General features: G+C 46.6%; 1 protein-coding gene across 6 annotated transcripts in view; it reads left to right on the top strand.

Annotated features, from left to right (window-relative positions):
• Positions 1–26,269, top strand: part of auts2a (activator of transcription and developmental regulator AUTS2 a) — a 345,887-nt gene that overhangs the window by 209,723 nt on the left and 109,895 nt on the right. For all 6 annotated transcript variants that reach the window (XM_042218837.1, XM_014335014.2, XM_014335012.2 and 3 more), the window contains one exon: positions 17,062–17,091. In XM_042218837.1, the coding sequence (XP_042074771.1) occupies positions 17,062–17,091 (30 nt within the window). The remainder of the gene's footprint in view (positions 1–17,061; positions 17,092–26,269) is intronic.

The raw sequence follows: 26,269 nt of genomic DNA, 5'->3' as shown, positions 1-26,269 counted from the left end.
CATGCCGTTAAAATTAAAATATAGTTAAATCGGACGAAGTAGTCACTCTCGAATCCTGTTAAATCACTTAACTTTTAGCAGTCAAGACATCTATTTGTGTTAGTTTTGGTGGTAAGTGTTAAGTATCTGCAAATAAGGGTGCAGACAAACGGCTGAAGCAGCTGCAGCAGTCATTTCCCAGAGATGTCTTTGCTAGCCGTGGCTCGTGTGTCTTGGCTTCTGTGGGCCACACTGCCACTTGCAGACGGAGGCGTTTAAAGCAGGAGACGGCTGAAGAATGCAGTGCTCGTCAAACGGCGAGAGCGGGGGAGGTAGCTCTTCTGTGAGGGTGGGGTTCATTATGCGGCGCACCGGACACCATTATTAGCCCCATTACACACACTGACAGCCGCACATTCATTCTCCTATACCTGCTTTTTAAAACCTCCCATAAATAATGAGGGCTGCGGCTCGGCTCGTGGTGGAGGAAGGAAAAAAGGTCATTATGAAGCGAGCCTCCATTTGTCAAAATTATTTCATAATCTCGTGTCTCGAGGAGGGTTTTTGCTTTAGTTAATTGTAGATTGGAGCAGCGAGCATAAATTTCCATTAGCGATCGATTTGTTACTCCGCAGATTGTGACCCTGTCTGCTCTTTATTGTGACTGTCAGTGACAGCAGGGCCAGCAAAGATACATAGAATTAGTCACGTTTAAGCAGCCGGCGTGTGCGTTTGTTGATAAACAGCCATTTAAAAAGGTGACAACGCTCATTACGCACAGAAATCCCCTTTACAATTAAAAATTCCGCATGCTTCGATAATCCTATAAATTGCTCCCTATTGATTTTTTTCCATTGATGAGCTTCAGTCGGTGTGGATTTACTGCCGATCTAGAGGTCACAGTGCTGTCCTGGTTAAATGTGCTCTGACTGGTAAACGGGGATGCTGTGCAGTATAATTACCCCAGCTTTTATCAGAGTGACCTCTCTGACAAACTTCCCTAGTGGAAGGAGACACCTGAGAGCTTCCACACTTCCTATCTGCCCTTGTTTTATCGAAAAGGCCCCGCCTGAATGGATAATAGAGCCCCTGTTCTCCCAACAGACGGATAATGGAGGGTGGAGTGGTCCTCTTTGGCAGACTGCTGCCTCTTCCCTGCACTAGAGAAACCAATACCAGGCCTATCGGCTGATATATGACACTAATACACAGGCTGACTGCGGCCCTAAACAGAAAAGAGGGATTGTTCCGACTTTCGACTGGCTGTAGGATCCATGACTCACAGGTACCACACTGTCTGGCCCCTGAGACCGCTCTAATTGCTTTACATCTGTACAAAGGTTTCTTGTAATCGGGCCTTCTGCCTCCATTTGTCTTCCTTTCAGTCTCCTAGTGAAGGCCTTAATTGGTCTTAGTGGGGCTTTTCTTTCAGTTAGCTCCTGGGCCTGAGCTAGTAGAAGATGTTACCTCGGGGGGCAGTGGGTTTTGCTGGCTGCTAGTGGTTGGGGAGGTTACAGGAGAGAGGAAGTCGATACTTCTTTTACCTTTAACACTTTAATTAATGTTCTCCTGACAAGCACTTTGTCCCATAGCTTCACATGGGTGGGGGGGTGGGTGCATGTGTGTGTGCGCAGGTGGAGAGGGAGGGAGGGAGGGAGGGGCACTCCACACGAGAATCGAGACGTGTACAGCTTAGTGAGAAAACCTCCCATGTAGTCTCCGGTGGCCAATCGACATTTGCAGAGAATCCAGTTCTTCTCTTGCTGATTGTTGTGCACATTTCTCTGCCTGTCTGTGTGACGCTCGTTCACTTTGGCTCTGGTTGTTTTTTAGTATTTGCAGACTCTCGCCACCAGTTATGAAATGTTTCATTTTCTGCTGAGCTTTGCACTGCCAAAAGCCTCTTATGAGCACTGCCTTCTGTCCAGATGCAGGTTATGTCGTAGCCTTGCAGTTTGCGTTTCTCACGAAAACGTAACGAGTGTCGATCCTGAGGTCAGGACCGTGATATGATATGGTTGGATTCCTCATCGTTGAAAATATGGTAGCTCTTCTGAAAAGGCATTGCTGATGCTCCGAAATGTTTCAACTTGTAAAATAAATACGGAATACATGGAAAAAATGATACAGTTACAAATATGAGTGCATGGCGACAGATGCATCATTTGGAGGAAATAGTCGTCAACTTGTCTCTGTTTGTTCTTCTCAAACTACTGGAAATGTTTACTCAGAGTTAGCTTTGCATGCACTGCTGCTCATGTGAACTTGAGAGTGTGACATTACACCCTGTTCACACAGACAGTCTTTATTTCTTGGCTTTGTGAATTTCTCTTCACACAGGCTAATGCACAGCAGCCTACATCTTTCTGATGTGTAACACATTCAGAACTACGAGTGTCTTTATTAGAAATCAAGTTTTAAACGTTGATTACTTTTCCACCATGGCTGGAGGACATGTCCATGTTTTTTCTATTTCACTAAATTTGAGAAAAGTTTATCAAGTGAAGGAATTTACTTAATAATGAACTTCTTAGCATCTGTTTGTCAAAAATACACAAAAATGAATGCACTGACTCTGACACGATTTCACCTGAATATCTATCACATTAAAAATAACATTACAAAGTCACAACGCTTTAACTTTATACAAACAAAACTTCAAAGGTAAATTTTGCTCACATTGTAATGTTATGCAAAAACACTTCTGACCATTAGTTGAAGTACTGCTGCTTCACCTCTCATAACAGTTAACATTTCTGAACATAAATACATCCCATAACAAAGTCACAGAGTTAGAAGTTGTGACTGTTTCACATTTTGTCAGAAGACATTGTGACATTATTTTCTGGCCCCCAGTTTGAAACTGGTGACTGCATACATCATATAGATTATCTATCTATGTATGTGCATATATATATATATATGGCCAAGCTTGAAACCTGGATCCCCCGTAGCCGGTTACCAAGATTACGTGAAGTACCCTCAGAAGGTCTGCTAGATGATGTTAATGCAGCACTACGGACGATACCTACAACCACGATTACCGACACTAACAAGCTGATCTACAATACGGCAGCAGTGATCAGTGAGATGCTTGGCTACAAGTTGAACAGCCACAAGGGGCAGTACCCTCCATGGAGAAGGAGGCTAGAGGGCAAGATCAAAGTAGCACGGAGGGAGGTTAGCCAACTAACGGAGTTGCAGAAAGGTGCGACAAAGAAGGTGCATAAGAAATACAGCAAGCTGTCCATACCTGAGGCCTTGGAAACTGCCAAGCAAAGACTCACAGCCTTGGCCAGCCGCTTGAGGAGGTACACCAGAGAGATAGAAGGCAGGAGAATAAACCAGCTGTTCTCCACAGAACCAGCAAAGGTGTACTCTCAGTGGCAAGGGAACAATAATAATAAGAGAACAGCACCACCAAGGCTGGAGACGGAGCAATACTGGAAGAGCATATGGGAGAAGGACGCAACCCATAACGGCAATGCTCAGTGGCTAGTGGATCTGAGGGCAGACCACAGCGACCTCCCTGAACAGGGTCCAGTAACCATCACAGTGGCAGATATCCAAGAAAGGGTCTCCAGTATGAAGAGTTGGACAGCACCAGGGCCCGACATGGTTCACGCCTACTGGCTAAAGAAGCTGACTGCACTCCACGAGCGTCTGGCAGCACAAATGAACCAGCTGCTAGTTAACGAGAGACACCCGGAATGGCTAACCGAAGGTCGGACGGTCCTGATCCCCAAGGACCCCAAGAAGGGACCGGTCCCCTCCAACTACCGACCAATAACCTGCCTCAGTACTACATGGAAGCTCCTGTCAGGCATCATATCGGCTAAGATGAACAGGCACATGGGTCAATACATGAGCGGGACACAGAAAGGAATTGGCAAGAATACCAGAGGCGCAAAACACCAGCTACTGGTAGACAGAACAGTCAGCCGAGACTGCAAGACCAGACTGACCAACCTGTGCACTGCCTGGATTGATTACAAGAAGGCCTATGACTCAATGCCCCACAGCTGGATACTGGAATGCCTAGAATTGTACAAGATCAATGGGACCCTAAGAGCCTTCATCAGGAACTCAATGGGGATGTGGCGTACAACACTAGAGGCCAACTCCAAGCCCATAGCACAAGTCACCATCAAGTGCGGGATCTACCAAGGAGATGCTCTGTCCCCACTGCTGTTCTGCATAGGCCTGAACCCCCTCAGTGAGATCATTAACAAGACTGGCTACGGATACCGACTACGGAACGGAGCAGTTGTCAGCCACCTCCTGTACATGGATGACATCAAGCTGTATGCCAAGAGTGAACGAGACATCGATTCACTGATCCACACTACCAGGCTATACAGCAATGACATTGGAATGTCGTTCGGACTGGAGAAGTGTAGTCGGATGGTAACAAAGAGAGCAGGGTGCAAGATGCTAGCAGGCAAGGCATACATGGAACGCCATAACCAAGTGGCCGGCATAGTGTACAGGAACATCTGTGCCGAGTATAACCTGGAAGTCCCGAGGTCAAAATGGGAGATGCCCCCAAGGGTGGTGGAGAATGACCGAGCTAAGATCCTGTGGGACTTCCAGATACAGACGGACAAAATGGTGGTGGCTAACCAACCGGACATAGTGGTGGTAGACAAACAGAAGAAGACGGCCGTAGTGATCGATGTAGCGGTTCCGAATGACAGCAATATCAGGAAGAAGGAACACGAGAAGCTGGAGAAATACCAAGGGCTCAGAGAAGAGCTCGAGAGGATGTGGAGGGTGAAGGTAACGGTGGTCCCCGTGGTAATCGGAGCACTAGGTGCGGTGACTCCCAAGCTAGGCGAGTGGCTCCAGCAGATCCCGGGAATAACATCGGAGATCTCTGTCCAGAAGAGCGCAGTCCTGGGAACAGCTAAGATACTGCGCAGGACCCTCAAGCTCCCAGGCCTCTGGTAGAGGACCCGAGCTTGAAGGATAAACCGCCCGCAGGGGCGTGCTGGGTGTTTTGTTTTTTTTTTTGTTGTTTTTTTTATATATGGATTATTTATAGCTCCTAGTCATGATTAAAATGGTAACAACTGTAACATTTAACAAGTAGTCTGTACTCCAGGCTAGTTCATCTATTTTGTTTGTTTTTCTGCATCCACAGGATCGGAAATGCAGTGTTGAGAACAAGTATTTGCCCCCTTTCCCAAACCAAGTAGAAACAATTTTAAATGTTGATTTGTTTAATTAAAGGAAAAAAGGTGTCCTCACCTACCTGGCCCTATGTAAAAATGTAACTGCCCCTAAACCTGATAAGTAGTTGTGCCACACTTGACAGCAGAAACTGCAATCAGGTGTTTGTGATAACAGGCAGTGAGACTTTCATGTTACTATGTTATGCTTTGCAAAACTTTTAATTTGTCTATGCTATCGAGATGAACAGCCTGTTTAAGGTCACGCCAAAACATCTCGATGCAATTCAAGTCCAGCTGCTGGTGTGTTTTAGAGTGGTCCTGAAACAGGTCCTGAAGCAGCAGATCAGCCCCGGACCATCACACTACCACCTCCACGTTGGTGTGATGTTCTTTTTTATGAAATGCTGTTAGTTTTACACCACATGTAATGGGACGCAACAATTTTGGTCAGCAGTGGTTTTCCCCTTGGAACTCTGCCATGATGCCAGTCTCTTTCGTGTTGTTCTTGAATCATGAACTCTGACCTTAACTGAGACAAGTAAGTTCTGCAGTTCTTTAGTGACCTTCTGGATGACTCGTTGATGTGCTCTTGGAGTAACTTTGGTTGGCCGGCAATTTCCGGGAGGGTTCATCACTATTCTGTTTCCTCCATCGTGGATAATGGCTCTCACTGTGGTTCGCTGGAGTCCGAAAGCTTTAGAAATGACCGTGTAACCAGACTGATGGATGTTGATGCTGCTTCACTTTGTCAGACAGATTCTATTAAAGTGAACAATCAAGGGTGTGGCCAGTGAAATTACATCTTTATACATAATACATCTTTCCCACATAGTTTCGGAAAAGTTGGTCATATTTTCCCTCATAGCTTTGTCTAATATTAAAGTTAGTTTGATCCAAAACCGGTCGCAGCAGATGGCCCCGCTCCTCCCTGAGCCTGGTTCTGCTGAAGGTTTCTTCCTGTTAAAAGGGAGTTTTTCCTTCCCACGGTCGCCAAAGTGCTGCTCATAGGGGGTCATATGATTGTTGGGTTTTTCTCTGTATATATCATTGTAGGATCTACCCTACAGTATAGAGCACCTTGAGGTGACTGTTGTTGTGATTTGGTGCTGTATAAATAAAATTGAAACATGCAAAAAAGGATTGCATATGATGCAAATGATTACAGTGCATATGCATGCATTGCACTGTAGTTTTTTCTGTTGCTGTTTCTTACGCTGACTTTTCAGTCTTCTGCAGTTTTCGATGTCATTTTTGTGTCTTTTTCCTACTTTTTAAAACTCTGTCGGGTTTAGTGAATGAAAGACGGAGCAGCTTTATGCCAGGAGTGTCGAGCAGGAGCTCTGTGTAGCGAGCTCTCATCTGCTAGGTTCTGCTCTGCTGTGCTCCCTGCATTTCCTGCTGACTGACTGATATGAAGCTCAGTTGCCAGGGCTTAAATAGCAGCTGTACGCGTCCAGCTGCTCCCTGCCACGCTCCACTTCTCCCCAGATGGCTCCAAGACATTCCAGCAGCCCTCCGGAGGAGCGCTCATGAGGAAAGTGTTATGGAGTGGCTCTCTGAAACACCAGGGAGCTTCCCTCACTGCACCCCAGCCACCCTCCTCCTCCTTCAACCCCCGGGCCAAACGCCCAAATCAGGGGAGGGCTGCAGCCTCGTTTGCCAATTTACCAACAGGAGGCAGCACAGATGGTGGTGTCTGCAGCGTAGGCCAGTGTGCAGCAGGGCCTAGGGTGGGATGGGGAGCTCTTGGAAGGAGCACAAACCGTACATGGCCTGGGATGCTACTGATATCCCCCAGGAAGAGCTCACACTGGCTCTCAGCAGATGACCAGCAGAAGCCCAGCAGCTCTGCTCGGCTCTGAGCGGTTCCAGTGGAAAGTTTTTCTTTATTGACTCGTTCATCTTCGATAAGCCAGTGCTGCTAATTCCACAGGGAGTGTAGTCATTGTATGTGGTAATTTTCCTTGAACGTTCACTCTTAATATATGATGCTGAGTGCAGAGCTGCGGGGCAACAGTCTCTGACCTTGGCTTTGTGTGTAAGTGATGAATGGTCCATCAGCTTCACACCGCTGAAACAAACCTCAGGGGTCACTTCAACCGTGGCATTTGTTTAAAGGCACCCCGAGGGAATTTGACCAATAATGGTGCTGGGATGTGTTGAAAGGCGAAGGAAAAAAGTCTTTAATAGAGATAATAGAGATAGCTTGTCTAAATATTTTATGTCCTTATTCTGGTGGGAAGCATTGAGGTTTTACTCTCACGGTTTCATGTTACACAACAGGTGGATTATATTTACACTAGTTATAGGATGAAGATCCATTTTTAAACTCCTTGATTTTCCTCTGTTACTGACTTGTTTCTATTCCTTGTTACTTTCTTACTCCCCGTGGCCAGAACAAAGGGGAGGGGCTATACTTCAGGGATGGATGGCGTTGCTGACCTCACTGTTATCCTTGTTGTGACAGGAAACATACATCACAGTAGGGCCACTAATGTGAAACACATTGTGCCACAACTTGATCAAAGCCAGACATCCTGGACAACAAAGTGCCCTGTAATGACATATTTTGACCATATAATTGGAGAGTAATTACAGCTGACAAAATACTCTGTTTCTTTGTTTTTCTCCCCTCTGCAGTGTCTGTGGATTGTAAGAAAGCCCCACTGAGGCCTGTCATAAACTATATGTTGGATATTGTGCTGAGCAAGCTTGAAGCTTGGGGAGTGTGGGTGAGGGTAGGTCAGTTTGTATTGGAACCTGGTTGCTTATTCAGAGACACTAATTACAGAGCTCAAACCGGTGGCTTAGAAAAACACCGGTGGGCCTCGTGACAGCTGACCCTTACTCACTGACACGACACCAGGTACCCAAAAAGCTCCGCGCTCCACTCTTTTGACTCGAGATGGATGGAGTCTATTTCGCTCTGACGCAGTCGCGTTGTGATGATTAGCCTCATAAGTTCTCATTATTTCCCCCAGATGGATGGTTGGGGGCTGACCCTGAAAGAAATCTGCAGACCAAGAATACTGTGTTGGAAAAAAAGATTAAAATTGTCGTGGTGGTTCCAGATTGCTGAGCAAACCTGGGCCGTCTTTCATTAAGTTCTTCTGTAAGTGTGACGCACAATCCCAGCTGTCATGTTGTAATAATGTTGTGTAATCCAGCCTGGTGACAGAAACTGGGATTATTTTTAAAAGGTAGAATTACAGCCTGGGAAACATCAGCAAATTTGAAATTTTAGTTGTAATTATGTCAACGAGATGCTGTGGCGGGTGCTGTTGTTTTAGTCTGAACCTGCATTTGTCAGGAAATGAAATGAGGCCGTGACCGGCTCGAACCGCAGCCATAATGATGTTGTACCGGTGCTGTGGGAGCTGCTGGATGTCAGGTGGCTGTCCTTAGGCTTTGGGGCTGCTATCGTGCTCTACCATTTAGCATGCTAATTAATCCCAACCAAAGGACCATGTCAGTCACCCCGCACCCCGCCAGGGATGCTCCCACTGGGCTCATCCTGCTTTAATTGAGCGCGTTTTTCAGGAGCCCGCTGTCTGTGGGATTACATTAGATCCCTCTAATTCACCCAGCCTGCCACCAGCATGGGCGACGTGAGCGAGAGAGAGGGAGGGAGCGAGACGCGGGGCTGGGAAATGTATAAATAAAGCACACAAACAAACAAACACAAAAACAGACAGAGTGTTTATTAACACCCCTGGGATGAAAAAGGAGGTGAGTGCAGGAAATCATTAGCGCAGGAGAGTCAAACTAGGCTCGTTTGATCTCGCTGATGGAGGAGCAAATGTAATTTAGCGTGCTGCGAGTAATTTGTTTTAGCAGTTAGCATGGGTTCCTTTTAATTTCATTTTGCCTTGCATCAGTCTTTCAAATTAAATATTTTTATTTTGTACAAAGCGCATCTTTGTGAGCCTCGCGGCTCAAAGACCAGCCCTCAACAACAACTAATGTTTATTCATCTTTGCTTGTTTGCATGTGTGGTAGACAGATTCCTGACAGGAGCGTGCAGTGTCTGCTTTTATTTGAGTACTTTCTGTATAATGAGGCGACTCAGATGTACACTGTGACAGCTAGCAAATCATAGTAGAGGAAAAACAAAGTGTTTTTGTCACTGCGGCTCTAATTATTTGGAAGACGGTGCTGAAGCAGCTGCATCTGTTAGAACGTCTCACCTTCTGTCCTTGTTTTACTGAATATTGTCAACTGTGCAGTCTGTTTGTCATAGTAAGAGGACCAGTTTCATACTCGAGTAACTAGATTTCACCCAAAGAATTACTTCCAAAATTCACAAAATTATCACAGTTGAGCTAAATAACCTTTAGTAGGTGTTGTGTGTCATTACGTCACGCGAGTTCTTGGATTTATTTTTCCCTGTTTTATGTAGGGTGGCACAGTGGAGCAGTGGTTAGCACTGTTGCCTCGCGCAAAGGAGGTCCTGTGTTTGAATCCACCATCTGGGCCTTCCTGTGTGGAGTTTGGGCTGTGGGAGGAGCCACACAGACACAAAGGGGTGGAGTCAGAGGGGTTCGGTTAACTGGAGATTTTAAATGAGTCGTCCTGTCATTCCAGGGCGTACCCTGACTTGGAAAAATGGAAGAAGATGGATGGATGTTTTATTCACTGATGGAGGAGAACCTGCTGGTGCAAATAGCAAATATGTAAATATCAGGCATGGATGCTGATGCCATTCGTGGCAGGGCCAGCTACTCTTAGCTGAGGTGGATGGAGAAGAGGGCGGAGTCTTATCAGCGGGAGACGCAACTTATCTGTTCACGCTGCGTGTAGCCTGAGCACCAGCAGCTGTAATGTGGGATGCTCCTCCTTTGCTAACAGGAGGAGGAACAACCAGTTTGTGAGCGCATGCTAAACAAGTCTAATGTTTAAGAAAGTCCTGCTTGTAAACCTGTAATATTAACCAATAACAATGCTGCGTTCTTGTTCTATAACACTGGGAAGCAGAAAAGGATCGTTCTCTAAATAAAAACCCTCCGTGATCCTCAGACATGTCAGCATCTTGTACACGATTTCAGTCCATTCCAAAGCGCTGCTTTCCTGGCTGCCATTACACACTGATAAACAATGTGTGCTCTAATGTGAGAGCACAGGGAAGTCGGCGTATCTCAGCTGTGTACCTGGCAGAGCCTGCAGGGGTTGTTAGCACTGACAGCGCCGGTATATGAATGAGACTTCCAGGCAGATTGTTGGCAGAGTTAGCCAGTTTTTCTCAGACGGGTGTCAGCTGGCTGCAGCTCTCACAGCCTTCTCTTCCTCCACCTCCTCCTCCGCCACCACCTTGCTCTCCTTCCCATCATGGCAGAACCAGAAAAAAAGCTTTATGAAGCCCTATAATGATACGTGGCAAATGTGCAGCACTGGGGTGATTGTTAACAGCGGCAGCTGCACAGACAGCCTGGATGATGGAAAATCAGTGGGACCTCATTTTGGTTTGCCAGTATGAATATTAATGGCTCGTTTCCAGGCCATGGCTAATGATGAGGAAAATTCCCTAATAAAAACTTGATGTGATGGGCAACGACCCACGGGGTCACTGGAGACAGTCAAAGTTAATAGTGTGCCATCAGGTGTGAGGAGTTAAGTGATTAGAGGCACAGAACCTAATCCTGATGTTTTTCTCCCCCCTTAGCGATGAGTCAGTGTGAGAGGAGGGAGGGGAGGAGAGGAGCTGAAAGTGGGAGGTTAGGGGAGCAGATGAGGTTTATATCTCTCGCCTGCAGAAGGTTGCAGCTCGTACACAGCGCGCTTGCGAGTGCGTGTAAACTGCAAATGTTGCAGGTAATTCTGTATTATGGCTCCATTTTGCACGATTAATATTAGCAGTTGTGTTATTTCATAAGGGATCGTGTGAAAATTAGTGATGCCGGCAGCATGAGATGTGCTCATTGCAGTGCAGTTCTTTCTAAAAGCTGGTCATAGAATCTGTGCCCTTCTTTACGGCGTAGCCTTCTTCAGTGCAGTCACTACATGTGCTCTGACACCAGGGTGGTTCGGTGATGCTCAGGGCTTCACTGATTCTAAGAACATCTGCCTGCTCAGCCTCATGTGCTCAGCTGCGGGTCCACTTCTTCATCTGGGAAATTCTTCTTCTTGTGTGCGTGACCAGATTGCTGTAACGAGGATGCCAAATCATATCGCTATTAATGTCGAGCATGAGGGGGGGTAATTAAAATGCACACCGAGCGGACTCATCTCGTGGGAGTCGCCATAACCACGCAAACAATGCAATTTGATGTATGTAATTATCTCAGAACCCTTCTATTAATCTTTGATTAATTCAGCATCTGCTCTGAGCCTCGGGCCTCTGTTGGCTTATATAAACAGAGCCGGGCTGAACGAAGGTCCGTGTAGGGCTGCGTTTTGGGCTTTTATCACATAACCCTGAATGCTGTGCAGAGCCTGGAGAAACGCGCTGACTTAAAAAAACGTTGAGACGCTGAGAACGTGGCACCTCTGTTCCTTCTTCCTACCCCGGTCCTTTTGTCAGGTGGTGTTGTGAGCGTGTTTGGTGGGTGGATGGGACTGATCAACAGAGAGCTTCACCCTGCTAAGCATCACTTCAGCCCCGCGGTGCCTCCTCTCCAGTAGAGTTAAATGTCCTACCTTCCTCCACACTAAAAAGGGAAGTAATATACACATGTAGCGCTTGTACGCCTTCAGAGGAAATCTTATCATCCAGGCAGCCGTCTCAGTCCGATTTGACATTATTGGTGATCAGGATGTAAAGGAAAAGAGATCTAACGACGAGGAAATGATAAGAATTTGATATTTTAAAACGAGAGAGAGTCGTCAGATGTTGAAAATTCTCTCAGATATTCTTTCCATACATTTGGGAACGGCCCAGATAAATAAAAAATAAAAAGACTGTGGTGCTGAATATTGAAAGCAAAGATCAGAGGCTGTAATGTTGTTGTTACTTTGTGGAAAGCTTCATTTTTCTGGCCTCCCTCCTTCCTTTATCTCGTCTGTCCTCCTGACTAGAAACTGGAGTTTGCGGTCGCACTGAATATCTTCTGGATGAAGTTTTACATTTGAAGGGAAATTGCGTTCAGATGTTGGCCTGCTGCATTTGGCCAGCGTTGCACATGTGGATCAGACCTGCTTATATTAGTCCAGACAGAAATCTGGTCCTCCCTGACGAAGTATTCTTGGCTCCTAGAAGAAGAACTTTCCTTATGTGACTGTATAGACGGTCTGAAACACTCAGGCTGTGCCTGTGATTTCTTTTGGGACTTTCCTTTCCCGTCGTACGTTCATGTAGCAGTTCGGCATCAAGCAGATGCTGCAGAAACAATTTCGTCGCCACAGAACGCGGCTTCTTTAAATGAGCCGTCCCAGCGAGGCGTGTTTTGTTAATCTTTCTTCCACTCCCTGAACTTATAGGTGTCCTTTATAGGCAACCTGTAATAACTAATGTGTGTCGGGCGGCTAAAGTAAAGTAATCCCAGAGTTTATCTGAGGTTCACGTGGGTGTGAAGTCCCTTGAGCACGATGCGGGTCCGGATGCGTATATGTTGCGTCCTTTCGGGGCTCATTACTGTGAGTCAGTCTGTTGTGTAACATTGGATATCACGGAGGAAACGTGGCTTTTCACAGATGTTCATCAAAACTGAACCAGCTTTCTGTGAGCAAAGTGTTCTTGTCAACCTTGATCATTTTGTGTTTATTTAAAAGCTGAAAATTTAACTACGTCAGTTTGTTTTTTGCTTTTTTTCTAAGTCTCGTTTTCTAGTTTTGTTTGCCAAAGTAGCTGCTGTGTAGCAAAACCTGAGCTCATCAGTCGCCTCTAGCTCATCTCTGTTTGTTGTTCCTCAATTCACAGCGGCGGGACTGGCAGACTTAGTAATGTGTGGGTGCAAAAGCGAAAGGGAGTAAGAGAAAGAGAGATAAATATGGGAGGTGTGAGTGGGGGATTGGAGAATATGCATGGCACAGATCCGCATTTTACCATCCCGGTCTTTCTCTATTCCCAGTGAATAATGTGGCACAGCCCCTACCCAGCAGTAGGCCAGGCACGCCGCCATATCAAGCTGCGGTGGAGGATGAGGTGTCCAGCTTGCCGAGTCTGGGCTCAGACGCATTCTAGCCCCAGAAGTCATCCCACCCCCATCCCCGACCTGCAGAGAAGAGCACTGGGCTCCAAGATGGCAATCAAGGCTTGATTTGCCAACACATTTCCAATGATTAAAATGTAATTAGCACAAGCGAGCACCTCCTCCCCAGCTAATTTCCACGCACGCTGTGACAGGCAGGCGGTCTGAGGCATCCAGGCCCCAGCAGCAGATGGAGGAGGATGCACCGGGAAGGGAGAAAACCATTTTGCCATGTGACTGTTTGCATCACAAAACCATCAGGACATGCAGCTATATCAGGAAGGAGCCGCTAGGAGGAGGGATTGAGGAGCCCTCGACGACAGCACATCACATTGGCAGTGTCAGAGCTGACCCTGGCAATGGCTGCCATCCTTCACGCTGTCTTTCCAGCTCCCAGGCTTGCAGGCAGGTTGGCGTCCTCCCTGGGCTTTAACCCCTTCAGCGCTGCTGCAGGACATCCAGTGTCGGTTTGATAAACAGGCACCTTCCTCTGTGCACTAGTGTGCTTTAATGAAGACCATATCAATGATAATTAATTCCAAGGGCACGGGCAGAGGTTAATACTGATGGCAGTTTTTCAAGCATAACCCGAGGCTAACTTCACGCAGAGAGCGCGCTGTTCAACTTGCAGCAACATAGACAGCCAATCAGGAATTACAGGAACATGCTAAACACACTCTGCTGGACCTTTATTGTTGTCATGTTATTTTTTTCTTGATTGCTCCAACATCTGTTAGTATTTGTGGACCAGTGGATATCCAGAAGGTTATGCTGGAAAAGAGATCATGGCATACTTGCTTTGCACGCAAACATGTGTGATGTGGTTACCTCTTCAGTGCAGACTTTTTCGCTGTGGGTAGCTCTGGCAGGAGACGTTGCCGTGCCCTGCTGTTACAGACGATAGCACGGCTGCGTCGTTTAGCATTCGGCCCGTGGCTCCTTCTGTTCCCCTTCTACTGGGCCAGTATTGCTCTCAGCTGGAGAGGATTTAGGACAAGAATAATTTACTTCTACTTTCAGACCAATATAAACAAAAGGCTCGATGCTTGGACAGAGTGTAGGGAAATTTGTAAGAGCACTCAGCCAAGAGAGAGGCCCGGGTGAGAGCAGAGCGGCAATCAGAAGTGGTCCGGATACAGGCCAACATCAACAGCTCTTAGAGCTGAAGCTAATGTTTGACATTCCTGTGTTACTTAAACTAAACACTGGGGTCTAGCTGTACAGTATAATGCAGGTCCTGTGTAAATGGCACCGGGCCTGGTAGACTATCACTTTCCTTTGCCAGCCCCCTCCCAGGACTAATGGTTTCCTTACTGTACATTACTGTTGCTTTAAATAAGACTTTCTACCTCGGCCTGTCAGTGATCTCAGTGGCACCGCTTTTGTTGTTTTTTCTCTGTTCGGTACAATAGATTCGTTTTAAACGGCTGACACATGTCTTTTCAGTCGCCGCGGCGTCCCAGGATTGCTCTAAAGTGTTTTTGACGTGGTTAATCATAGCTGCGGGTTTTTGTTTTTTTCATGCTCGCATGTCAGCAGCTGTTGTATCACACAGAGCTGTAGCTCGTGCTGACCTGTAAAAACAATGCTCAGTCTTAATGATGAGGTGTACCGATGTTTCCTGACACTTCCAGCTGTGAAGTGCAGACCTCGGCTCCTGATCAGGTACTCAGACTTTTCCCCACCCCGGGTTGTGCATGAAGCGAAACATTCGTTCACTATGATCACTTCTCAGTGAGTGACAGCTCTGCCTCAAACCTGTTTTTTATCCTTCTCGAGATATTATTATTTACTACTTCCTGCCCGAGCTCGAACACAGAGTTCACGGGAGCTTTGGCGTCGTGGACGTTCAGATCGCCTGCTCTCGGCTGTCAGGCCTGATCTTAGGCTTTTTTACTTTGCTCATTATAAAGGCATTTCCATTTTATTAAGTTTCCCACCTTTTCCACCCCCCACCCTTTGTCGCTTTGGGAAATTTGCATACCTCTATTCCTAGGGGGGGGGGAAGTAATGACAGCAATTTCTTTTCTTTTCTCTCCCCCACTAGCCGTGTGAGTGCTTCGTTTAGCGGCACCTGCGAAAGCGACAGGCTCGGGGATGAGAAGTGAAAGAGAGCAGTTGATTAAATCATCATCAAGTCGCAGCACAGAAAGTCAATTCTGCTTGCCGTCTACAATGATATCCCTTTATCTTAAAGTAATGAGCTATGGCACTTTTGCATCGGGTAATACGATGAGTTCCATTAGCATGTTCCATTTGCTTCACAAGCAAGGGCAAGTCATTCCAGCCGGCTTCTATCTTGGCAATCAAAGCAATTGGCTGCACAGCCGAGGAGCGGGGGAAGCAGGGAGAGCAAAATAAGAACAAAAAGGGAACACGGGGAAGAAAGGCTAGACTCCTTTTTTTCGTGGATCACAACACAATGCAGAAAACTGAAATTATGTCAATTATTTGAACCCCTCGCTTGCTTGCGTCGTGCACAGACAGAGAAGCGGCTAATGAGTGCTCGGTCGCATCGCTGTTGCTACATTCTCAAAAGCCTGAACGCCGTTGATCTCGTCTGCGGCGTTAGTCTGTGTGGGAGGCCACGAGAGAGCGATGCAGGCAGACACGCCTATTTACTCAGGAGCTGGAAGAGATGCATAAATGCACGCAGTTTGGAGCTTTTAATATTACACAGACACCCGCGCGTGATCGTGATCTGCCGTCGTCTGTCGTTATCTTTATTTGTTATCAGGGCTCCTGCGCGCTGTCTTAAAACGGGGTTGGAATGTATGGCGGAGAAGGAGTGAGAGCGAAATGGAGCAGGGAACGTCTGAGGAGTGTTTGCCCAGTGCGTTTATTGCCTCTGCATAATTTATGAGCTGCTGGAGCTGACCATCATGGCAGTGTGCCGCAGGCAGCCCCTTGGGCTGTGCGGGACAGGCCTGTAAATTGGATGCTATGCTCCTGCTGAGCTCGCAAGCCCCCTTTTTACCATCCAGCCCGAGAAGCAGATCAGCCACAAACCCAGCCAGCTACCTTTGAGCTCTGCAGGGCCCAGATCGGCAAAAAAAAAAGAGCACGAGATGGAAGGAAGAAATGACACGGCCTTCTGTCGCTCACTCCGTGGGCCGTCAATCATCCCCCCCCCCTTCACTCTTGCCATACTTTAATCGTCACCCACCAACCCCTCCTCGCGCTCCTGCCCACACGCTGTACCAGCCCCTGCCCGTATTCCCCCCCAGTGCCTTTTTCATTACTGACTCCAGTGCTTCCCTGCACCTCAGCCATATGCACAACTACGAGGGCCGCCATTCACCCAGCATCACGCTAATTAGTTGATAAAGAATTAAGTGGACCTTGAAATTGAAATTGGAACAAAAAATTGAAATCTAGCCCCCTTTTTCCTCCCACCATTACCAAGTTCCCTTCCTCCTCGTGTCAATCTGCCATCCCCAGCCTGAAGCAGCAACAACATCATGCTATTAGAATTCCAGTGGCGATTAGAGTTCGGAGATTCCAGCTCTGTCTGAATTTTACATGGTGCCCAGTGTTAACAAGGGCACGGGCGCTCATGAGAAATTCACTTTATTTCACATTCTGCTGCTTGGATCAGCTAATGAACTGATCTGATGATACCCAGGTCCAGAATACAAGTTATGTGATAAATTTGTCATTAAAAAGTTGATAAGATGAATGAGATTATGGTGACCACACGCACTGGGATTGAATGCAAACTGTTTAAAACCCACAAACTGGACATCTTATTCCTAATTTGAGCTTTCTCTTTCCTTCTCTCGCAGTGCGACACTGAGAGTGACCAGGACGGCAAGGTAAGATTTTTCACATTGGGCTGAATGTGCTTGGATCCCTTCGAGCGTCTTTTATCAGTGTTTTAAAAAGATCCAAATGTTACTTTAAGACTGAGAATTGAATGTAATTAGAATTAAACATCCTGTTAATAAGTATGACAAAACCTTAATTAGTTGCGCATTAATTATGAATGACTTAATGATGTGCAAAATCTAAATTGAACTGTTCTGGCTTTTTAGGATTTCAATGACATTTAAATGAGACTGCTCCGGCAGCCAGGCTTTCTGTTACTTAAAGCACAGACGAGCGTGTCTGCAGCACGGCGTCTATTTCTGTATCTATGCATCCACCTATATGCCGGTGTCTGCCCGTCTGTTTCTGTGACGCGCTCTTTTTGCTCCTGCATTTGTCTTCACTGTAGTTCTGTTTCTGTAATCCCAGCAAAACCACCTCCTGCCAGGATCTATAGCGTCTTCCTGTGTTGGAGCTTCATTGCGTCAGTTTTGGCACTTTTGTTGCAGTTACATTGTTACAGCAGCAACGAAACACACAGCAGTGATTAGCAGCAAACAGGCTCTACAGATTTAACAAAGTCCGGAAGTGTTTCAGGGAAAAAGCCAAAATAATGTGAGTTATGTGAATATCATGGACTTCAACAGGTTATAGAACATAAGTCATGGGCCATGGTGGGAAAGCTGATGATGCTGAGTTGTGTACAACCTCAGTTTTTCTTAAATGTATTCATTTGCTTTCATTATTTTTTACTTTAGTGGTTTTTGGGTTAAATTAAACTGACTGTACTGGGAAAATACACAATTACAAGGTTGCAAAAACTATAAACTGTAGTGCTAAATGACTCCAGATGCAGGAATAGCAACTTTTCATATACATTTTTTCTGCTGGGAGAAAAAGTGATTAAGCTTTGGTGTTCTCGTGTCCTAGAGCAAGTACTGGGCACCCTGTAATTTCAGAGAAGAAAAGAAATCATAACAGATGTTGGCAAACGTTTAAAGGTTACACAAGTAAAGAAGCTAATGTGCCCGTTTATGGCTGTAAGTAAGAATATAGAGGCGTTGTTTTGAGGTCAATGATGTCCATCAGATCAGTTACACGTGGAGTTCTTGGCCCCGTCCAAAGAGGTGCTGCGAGCTTCTTAACCTATTTTGCAAACAAACGCTGAAAAGCAGCTTTTCAACATCCAGAGAGAAGAAGAAGAAGAAGCCTAAAAGGAGTCATCATCAGTGTCAGAACCTGAGGAATCAAATGAACGGCATCCAGAGGTTTGTATGGTTGAAGTGACGAGTATGTGGTTGGAAAGAGATTCAGATCTGATTCAGTGGTAGAGCTTCTGCTCTCTGTGTGAGGTCCGAAAGCTAAAGGTGACTGAGCGGGAGGACATTTTTGTTGGTTAGAAGGTAAAGGACCTCCGAGGAAATGCATCATCCTCTCAGCTGTGTAAGGGGCGGGTACGAGAGGCTCGCGCTCTGTCTTTAAAATGTCCCCGAGGTGAGCTCGAGTCACGGCGATTACTTTTGGAGCGCTCTGAGGAGCCACGATCGAATCCTCAAACGAGACGCTGGACATCGTTGCGTAAACGTGCATCGCCCGTGCAGCGTTCTTGTTTTTCTTTCATGTGGTGATGCAATGATGAGGATGGTCACGGTTGGGTAAAATAAAAGCACCTGTAAGCGTCTAAACGTTTGTTGCTATCCTGGTTGTAAAGCACTTTAAAATCCAGGTCTCAGTTTGAGCGTACTTTAGATTGTAAAGGCAGCCATAGCCACTGAATTCTAACCAGAGAGCTAGATGTGCTCTAATGATTTAGTAATGCCATTTGCTTGTAGTGTTTAGACTCTGCAGCAAATTGAGTCATTACTCAGTGTTGTCGATTTAAATTGCTCTTGTCTCGGTGGCAATTCCTTCTTGTTTCAGGAAGAGAGCGAGAGCACGGTAATCCCCCCAGTGACTGTATTAATTCACCCTGGCTCACGTTACGCTCCTGATGAACAGCACCGACTACACCTTCCTGTCATTGATTAATTGTGTGTTAAAGTAACAGAGGAGTGAATTAGTAAACGGGGACCCCTATGACAGGGCTGACTCACGCGTTCTTCTTCAACGTAAGGAGTAATTGGAGCTCCCACTCAACGGCCCTCCTTAGTCCACGTCACCTGCCACTATCTGCTGCTGCCAGGAGCCTCGCACGCTACGCCCAGTGCCGCTGCTGTCATTTGCATTCTGTGAGCGTGGCGGTCTCCTTTGCAACGCCGCAGCAGAGCAGAGTCATTTTAATGGGTCAAATGTATTCAGATGAGGACAAACGTGGCTTATTTCGTTTCCCTTCAAAAGCAGGAAATGGAAAAAGTGTTCCCAGGAGAAATCATGTTCTGCCTGGCGTAGAAGGCCTCTGCCGTGGAGCTGCCGGGCTCTGATAAGAGACAGCTCTCCGTGTGCACGCGATCCCGTGTCGCTGTGCGAGTGTGTCTCTGCGTGTGCTGGAAACTGTCAGAGCATTTGCTCATTACAAAGTGACCCGTAGGACGGGGCCTTCTGCAGCGTGACATGTTAATGGCATGCTGGGAGACAGGTAGGAGGACGCCTATCAGCAGTCACTCGCCGCACAACACTGGTATTATTAGCCCTGTATTCGTACTGTTAGCATCTCTTTCCCAGCAGCCGGTGTGCATGAAACTGTCCCTTCAGAGGGCAGTTTTTGGGGGGGCTGAAACTATGCGTGGGGGTAAGTGAGCCGTTCTTCCTGAATAATGATCTTGTTTACCGTCTGTCATGGCTCGGCTCCTCCTTTGCTCCAAGGTGCAGAATCGAGGTGTCCGAACAGGATCAGGCGGTCACACGGGCCTGGACTCGTGGAGAACAGCTCATTTCCACTTCGCTGAGCTCTGTAGTATCAGGTATCGCTCATCCTCCAAAGGTCCATAAGCAGTGAAGTCTTTTAGGAGCCTCTGACAGGTCCACACACTTTAAATATATTAATAATAATGTGGATTTTTTATCAGTGTAAGTGCAGCCTGCCTCATTTATTTTCAAACGGAAACATTCCCTCAACGTTTAATCTAGCAGTGGTAGATTTCTCCACCTCGTCTTGGATCTTTGTGATATAGTCGAGAGGCTCCGGTTCTGTCTGGACTCACGAATGCTTAAGTGATTTTTTTCCTTCTTACTTCCTAAGTGGCACCTTGAAACTGCCCGTCAAACATTTTCGCACCGATGTGCGCTAATGCTCAAGTGCTCCTGTTCCCCAATCATGCACTTAGGCCCTCAGCGAAGACAATGCGTCTATACTGTAATCTGCACAACTTTATCACCGCGTAGCTTTTATTCCTCTTGCCTCCGGCCTTTTTTATAGACCACACCTTCCTAAGTGTTATTTACTCGCTCTATCAGTAGCCACAAGCTGTAAATGCCATTCTGAAAATGTTCTGCGTCTTATTAACGGCCGCGCAGCAGAGTGCTGTAATTCGCTGTGCTTTGCTCTTATTGGAGGCAAGGGATCCAAGCAGGAACCTGTTTGTCCTTGACATAAAATAAAGATCTGAACCAGTAATATATTTGCTGTTTCTCCTTTATTGTTTTGCTGTGTTTGCCCTCGGGCAATTATAGCAGAAGAGTCGTGTTTCTCAATCACTCAGCAGCACTGTACATAAAACCGTTTTATATCTTCCATCCCCCCACACAGCCTCACCCCAAACCCTTCCTCTTCCGCCGCAGTGGGAAGGATGAGTAATAAAAAGGAGAGAGCAACTTGTCAGCGTTAAAAGATTATGTGTTTTGCCCCCTCCAAAGGAAGAGAGTAGTGTTTACAGGCTTGAGTGGGTGCTCGCTAGGCCGAGGCTGAGGCTGATTGCACTAGAGTACCCTGTCAGCCAGTGATTTGTCATGTACTTTATCATCCTTGTCACTCTGCAGAGCGTTGTCATAGGTAACATTCCCGCCTGCCCCCTCCCCGCTCTGTGCTTTGTACCCAGTCAGTGTAGGAAATTTGTATTTACTTTGGGGGAGTGTAATTTGTTCCTCATGGATAATATGACCCTTAGCGGAGCCGGATCACGGGTTAGTTGAAGTGATATTTTCCGGTAATGGTAGTCGTACATCATGGCTGTCAGGCCGGGTTAGGAGGCGAGCACATTACAGCTCCATTTTAGCACTGCAGGCATCTGGGATTATTTTCCATAACCAAGTATGACATGACTGCTCTGCGGAGTGCATTAAATTTTTACTAGCTTTTTTCCCTCCCCCGGCAACTTCTGTGGCTTTTCCCCCCGCTCTGGGTCTCGGGGCTGCCACGGTGATGGATACCCTCCAAGTCCCAGCAGCACTGGCCAAGGTTAGCGGGTGTCACAGACCTACACCGCTCCCCTCCATCCAATAACCGGCAAATCCCTGCTCCCACCGAGGGGTGCGCACCGCCCACCGCTCTGTGTTGCAGCAAACCGAGGGCCTCCGCTCACCGCCGCAAAAGCACGATAGGATTATTCTGCTTTTACATTTCAGTTATCAAGTTTGTGTGAATGTGCAAATACAAGTTTAGCAGTTTTCACCAAAAGGAGCAGCAACAAAAGACAGACGGAGGTTTGGACAGCATCCTTGAGCGGATCGTGTTTGCGCGCGGCGGCTGCTCTCCAGAGCTTCTGATGGCTTTTCTGTTCTTCGCTCCGCTAATTTTGATTCCGCTCTCCTTGGCAGCAAGGTCAGCAGTGTAAATGCCACCTCTTGCCATTGACAAATGGTCACCCCCCTGTCTGATAATCACTGAGGTCTCAGAGGTGGACGAGCAGGCGGAGCTCATTAGGGCGCCACAGATGAGAAATTAATGTGGAGATTCCAGGCTTGGCAGAAAGCCGCAATGATGGGCCTCGGGTGGGGGGGGGTGGAGGAGGTGGCGGTGTGTGTTGGGGGCTGGATGGATGGACCCTGTCTAATGGATGACCAGGTCAGCAGGCAGCATCACTCCCTAGACACACATACGCACACGCCGTCCCACCCGCTACCTCCCCTCCTCTTAGCGCCTGTCACCTCCTCCACCCCGCCCACAGCTAGTTCTGATGGACTTTACACTCCACGATTTAGCGTCGCTATGCACGTGCTAAACATTTCTTTTGTCGACATGTTTTTTCTGCTGCGTAATGTCCCTCTTACCTTATTTTCTGTAACACATTTTTGTAAATGAGACAAATCTAGAACGTAGAGAAACGAGCCGGCGCTAATGTTATTAATGGAGCATAGCCAGTGAGACTCACAGAGCTGTGATAGTGAACTGAGAGTCAGCAGTATGGCTAGCCTCTGGGGTTCGCCCCCCCTTCATTCTCCTTTACAGTCACTGTGACCCATTTACAGTAGCTCCACATCCTCCTCATTGTCCCAGCAGGTAAATCCTCATTCTGTCACAGCGTCATCTCCTGCTAGCATTCACAGCCTCTGAGGTGGACAGGATCAGCACGTCATTAATGTTGGGATCTGTGAAAGCCAATTTTTACATCATTGTAAGTGTGTAGCTTTGCAACCTTTAGAGTCAGAGCACAGAGTACGAGCTGGAAATGTTTTTCGTTTGTCAGAAGCTTTTAAAGTCCACAATTCAAAGTAGTTCCCCTGAAAGCTTCCAGCTTATTCAGGAGAACAATGATCTAAACCTACGTGGCTGCATCGCCGTTGCCTTTTCGATTGCCTCCCGATGCTTTGTGATTGCTAATAGTGTGTCGGTTTTGGTGTCGAAACACAGAACTGTAGATGGTTTGACTCTTACCTTGAGATGCGATATTATACAAGCCCTAATGTGTGTTACACTTGCCTCTAGAGTGCTCAACCTCCCCATTCATTTATGGCCAACAATAAAATGTAATAATGCACACGTTTGAATAGGACAAGGTTGCCAAGTCCTTGAAATTGAATGGGGGAAAAATAGTCACAGCAGTGAATCATGTTTCTAAGGCAATGATTCAATTCCCAGTGCAAGCTGAGAACACAGGGATGGAAAATAATTCTATCAGCAACAAAAACCATAAATATGCTGTTTGACTGAGATGTTTACTCCTGTGGAAAGAAAAAGCCATTTCCATCTTTCCTGACCTGGAAAAGAAAAATCTCTCAGGCAAATTGTGTCCATATATCAAAGACTTTATGAGATTGTCCTCATACAAAGAGGCTTTAGAGTGGAAACACAACCCCAGTTAAAGAAATATCAAGTCCAGTCTATATTTAAGGATAAGCATAATGAGGCGCTTATTTCCCACTGTTTCGCTCTTGCACACATGATATAACAGAGAGATTCTTTATCAGCAGAGTAGAGAAGGCGTATTATTCTTGGTAAATGATTGAACTGCTTTTATAACCATCTGTTAAACCCCTCATTAGCTCTCCCCATATTTCTAATAGTTGCACTAATGTTGTTTAAGCAGCGTTATTAAAACTGGCCTGAGCTCCGAGTTAAAAATAGCCAAACATGTCGAGTCAAACTCAATTACATACATTTTTAACATCATTGACCTTCCCAATTACGAACCTGCTCCATATGGTGCCGTTTATCAGCTGCTGCGATGCTAACAAAACAGAGGGCAGCTAGGCAGAAGCGTGCGCGGTGCTGCGTATGCAGAACCTTCTGGGTCGTGTTGGGCTGGACGATCAAGAGCAAGCAGTGCCCCGACTCCTCAGGTGTCTGTGCTCATCTCTATTTATGAGGCAGTGTTGCCAGTTACCGTGTTTAATAAAACATGGAGCAAGACCTTGGGTTCAAACCAGCGTCTCTGGAAACAGGCTGCTTATGAAAAAAAACATCGGTTGTTATGCAGGAAATCAGTTTTTCTCACATTCGCTCTTCATCCCTCACTGTCTCCCTGTGAGAGCGGCTTCTCCAGCACACCAAGGTTAAACTTTCTCAGCGCACTGGGTGAATGTCAGTCAAAGTCTGGCTCACCTGCACGTAAGAACCCCCCCAACAACTGGGCCGGTGACTCCCCCCCTCTGCCCCGTTATTGCCCTTTTGTCAAGCCGGTGATTTCTGCAGAATTGACTGGCTCTCTGCGCTGTGCACATCAGGATCAGCTCACAGGAAGTGGAATCTTCCCGGCTATGTAAGGCAGGCAGGTTGTCATATGTCAAGTCCTGTGATATTTGTACATAATGAACAAGGCTACAGATTAAAACCACCGTTTTACTGTTATCTGCTTAATAAATCAGTAACAGTTGTTAGCTCGGTGTCCAGCGGTGCTTTTAACTGTGCAGGAGATGTTTTCTACAATCACCTTCAGTGCTGCTGTCACGGCGGGGTGCGATGATGAGGTGGACCCAGAAGCAGACACGGTGGAGACAAAACTAAGGCTACGTTCACACTGCAGGTCTTGATGCTCAATTCCAATTTTTTTGTCTGCTCGTTCACACTACAAGTAAAATGTGACAGCAAACGCGCTCCAGTGTGAACGCTCAAAGCGGCGCAAAAGAAGACGTCACACACAACGCGCTCTGTTTAGACCCAGAGCAACAGTATTGTTTGACAGATGGCCGTTAATATAAAGACTTCGGACTTTACGTTTCCCAATTTTTGCTTTAAGTTATTTTGTTATTTACATAATAATGTAAATAACCTAATAATGATCCTTATTGCTGTTTTAGAGGAGCGTGCTTCAAAGGATAGCTGCAGATTTCTGTCAGAATCTGCAGATTATACAGTACAAATAAAATGTTCACGTTTCTCCAACGTTGTCTTCCCAACAGTTTCACTGGATGGCCAGGAAGCGTTCGCGATGTCTTCTCCGGCGCTGATAATTGGCGTCTGTCTTGTGTCAGTGACGTAAAAGACGGATTTAATGCGACATGACCATCAAACAGCAGTCGCTTTCTAAAACATCGGATATGTATCGGATTCAGTACCACATACGAAAGTGACCCAGATCGGATTTGAAAATATCGGATTTGTGCCGTTCACACTGTCACACCATGATCGGATAGATGGGTCGCATAGGGTCAAAAAAATCGGATTTGATGCGCTTTCGCCTGCAGTGTGAACGTAGCCTAAGTTTCAAAAATAAGACTAATAACACAAATAAATAAAACAAGGCTCAACTATGAACTAAACTATGACTTTTTAAACTACGACCCTAACGAGGGAAACAAGGCGGTACGTAGGCAGACGCCTTGACGCTGAGGACTTAAATACACACGTGAGGTAATCATGAGGACACAGCTGACTGGAGTGAAACATAATGACGACACAGGCGAGAGTAAAGCTAAATACAATGAGCAAAGAATACCAGACTCTTTCAAAATAAAACAGGAAGCATACTAAGACGCAGACATGAAACATGACAGGTGGACACACTGAACAACAAGGGGAACCTACCACGGGCATAGCTGAGAGTACACTGAGGACGAGAACATGTAAATGGTAAATGGCCTGTATTTATATAGCGCTTTACTAGTCCCTAAGGACCCCAAAGCGCTTTACAATCCAGTCATCCACCCATTCACACACACATTCACACACTGGTGATGGCAGCTACATTGTAGCCACAGCCACCCTGGGGCGCACTGACAGAGGCGAGGCTGCCGGACACTGGCGCCACCGGGCCCTCTGACCACCACCAGTAGGCAACGGGTGAAGTGTCTTGCCCAAGGACACAACGACCGAGACTGTCCAAGCCGGGGCTCGAACCGGCAACCTTCCGATTACAAGGCGAACACATGTAGTGAACACAAACAGAGAAACAGAGTAACCTAAACTAAACCCGTAACTCAAAGCAACCTGATAAGCCTCCGTACAAAATGCCTACAAATACAATAACCTCAAAATGCTGGGTCGCACACCCAGCCCGTGACAACTGTACAGCGATATTTAGTCTGGCTAGCATCTTTCGAGTAGCCACATTTGTAGTCATGGACTTGAGATTATTATACACCACAGAAATGCCTGTATTGCAAATCTCCCAAGCAAACAGCTGCTGTAGAGGGCCATAACTCTAATATCCTGCTGTGTATTTCACCACAGGGAGTGAGTCACTGCAGAAGTAGATCCTTAATGAGGGAAATAGAAAGCAAGCCTGTCATAATGACAGCGACGTCCCAGCATGCATGGCGGCAGCCACAAACAATCTTAATGACACGAGGGGCTCTGAAGAGAGGCTGTATGCTGTCGGCTCCTGGGCTCGGCCCGGCTCCCTAACCCCTCCCACATCCTTTGCTTTAAACCGC

The sequence above is a fragment of the Haplochromis burtoni genome, unplaced genomic scaffold (genome assembly GCF_018398535.1).
Source record: "Haplochromis burtoni strain Fernald_Lab_line unplaced genomic scaffold, NCSU_Asbu1 Contig_24, whole genome shotgun sequence".
NCBI classification, from domain to species: Eukaryota; Metazoa; Chordata; class Actinopteri; order Cichliformes; family Cichlidae; genus Haplochromis; species Haplochromis burtoni.
The sequence above is the reverse complement of the archived record's forward strand: the minus strand, read 5'-3'. Positions and strand labels throughout refer to the sequence as shown.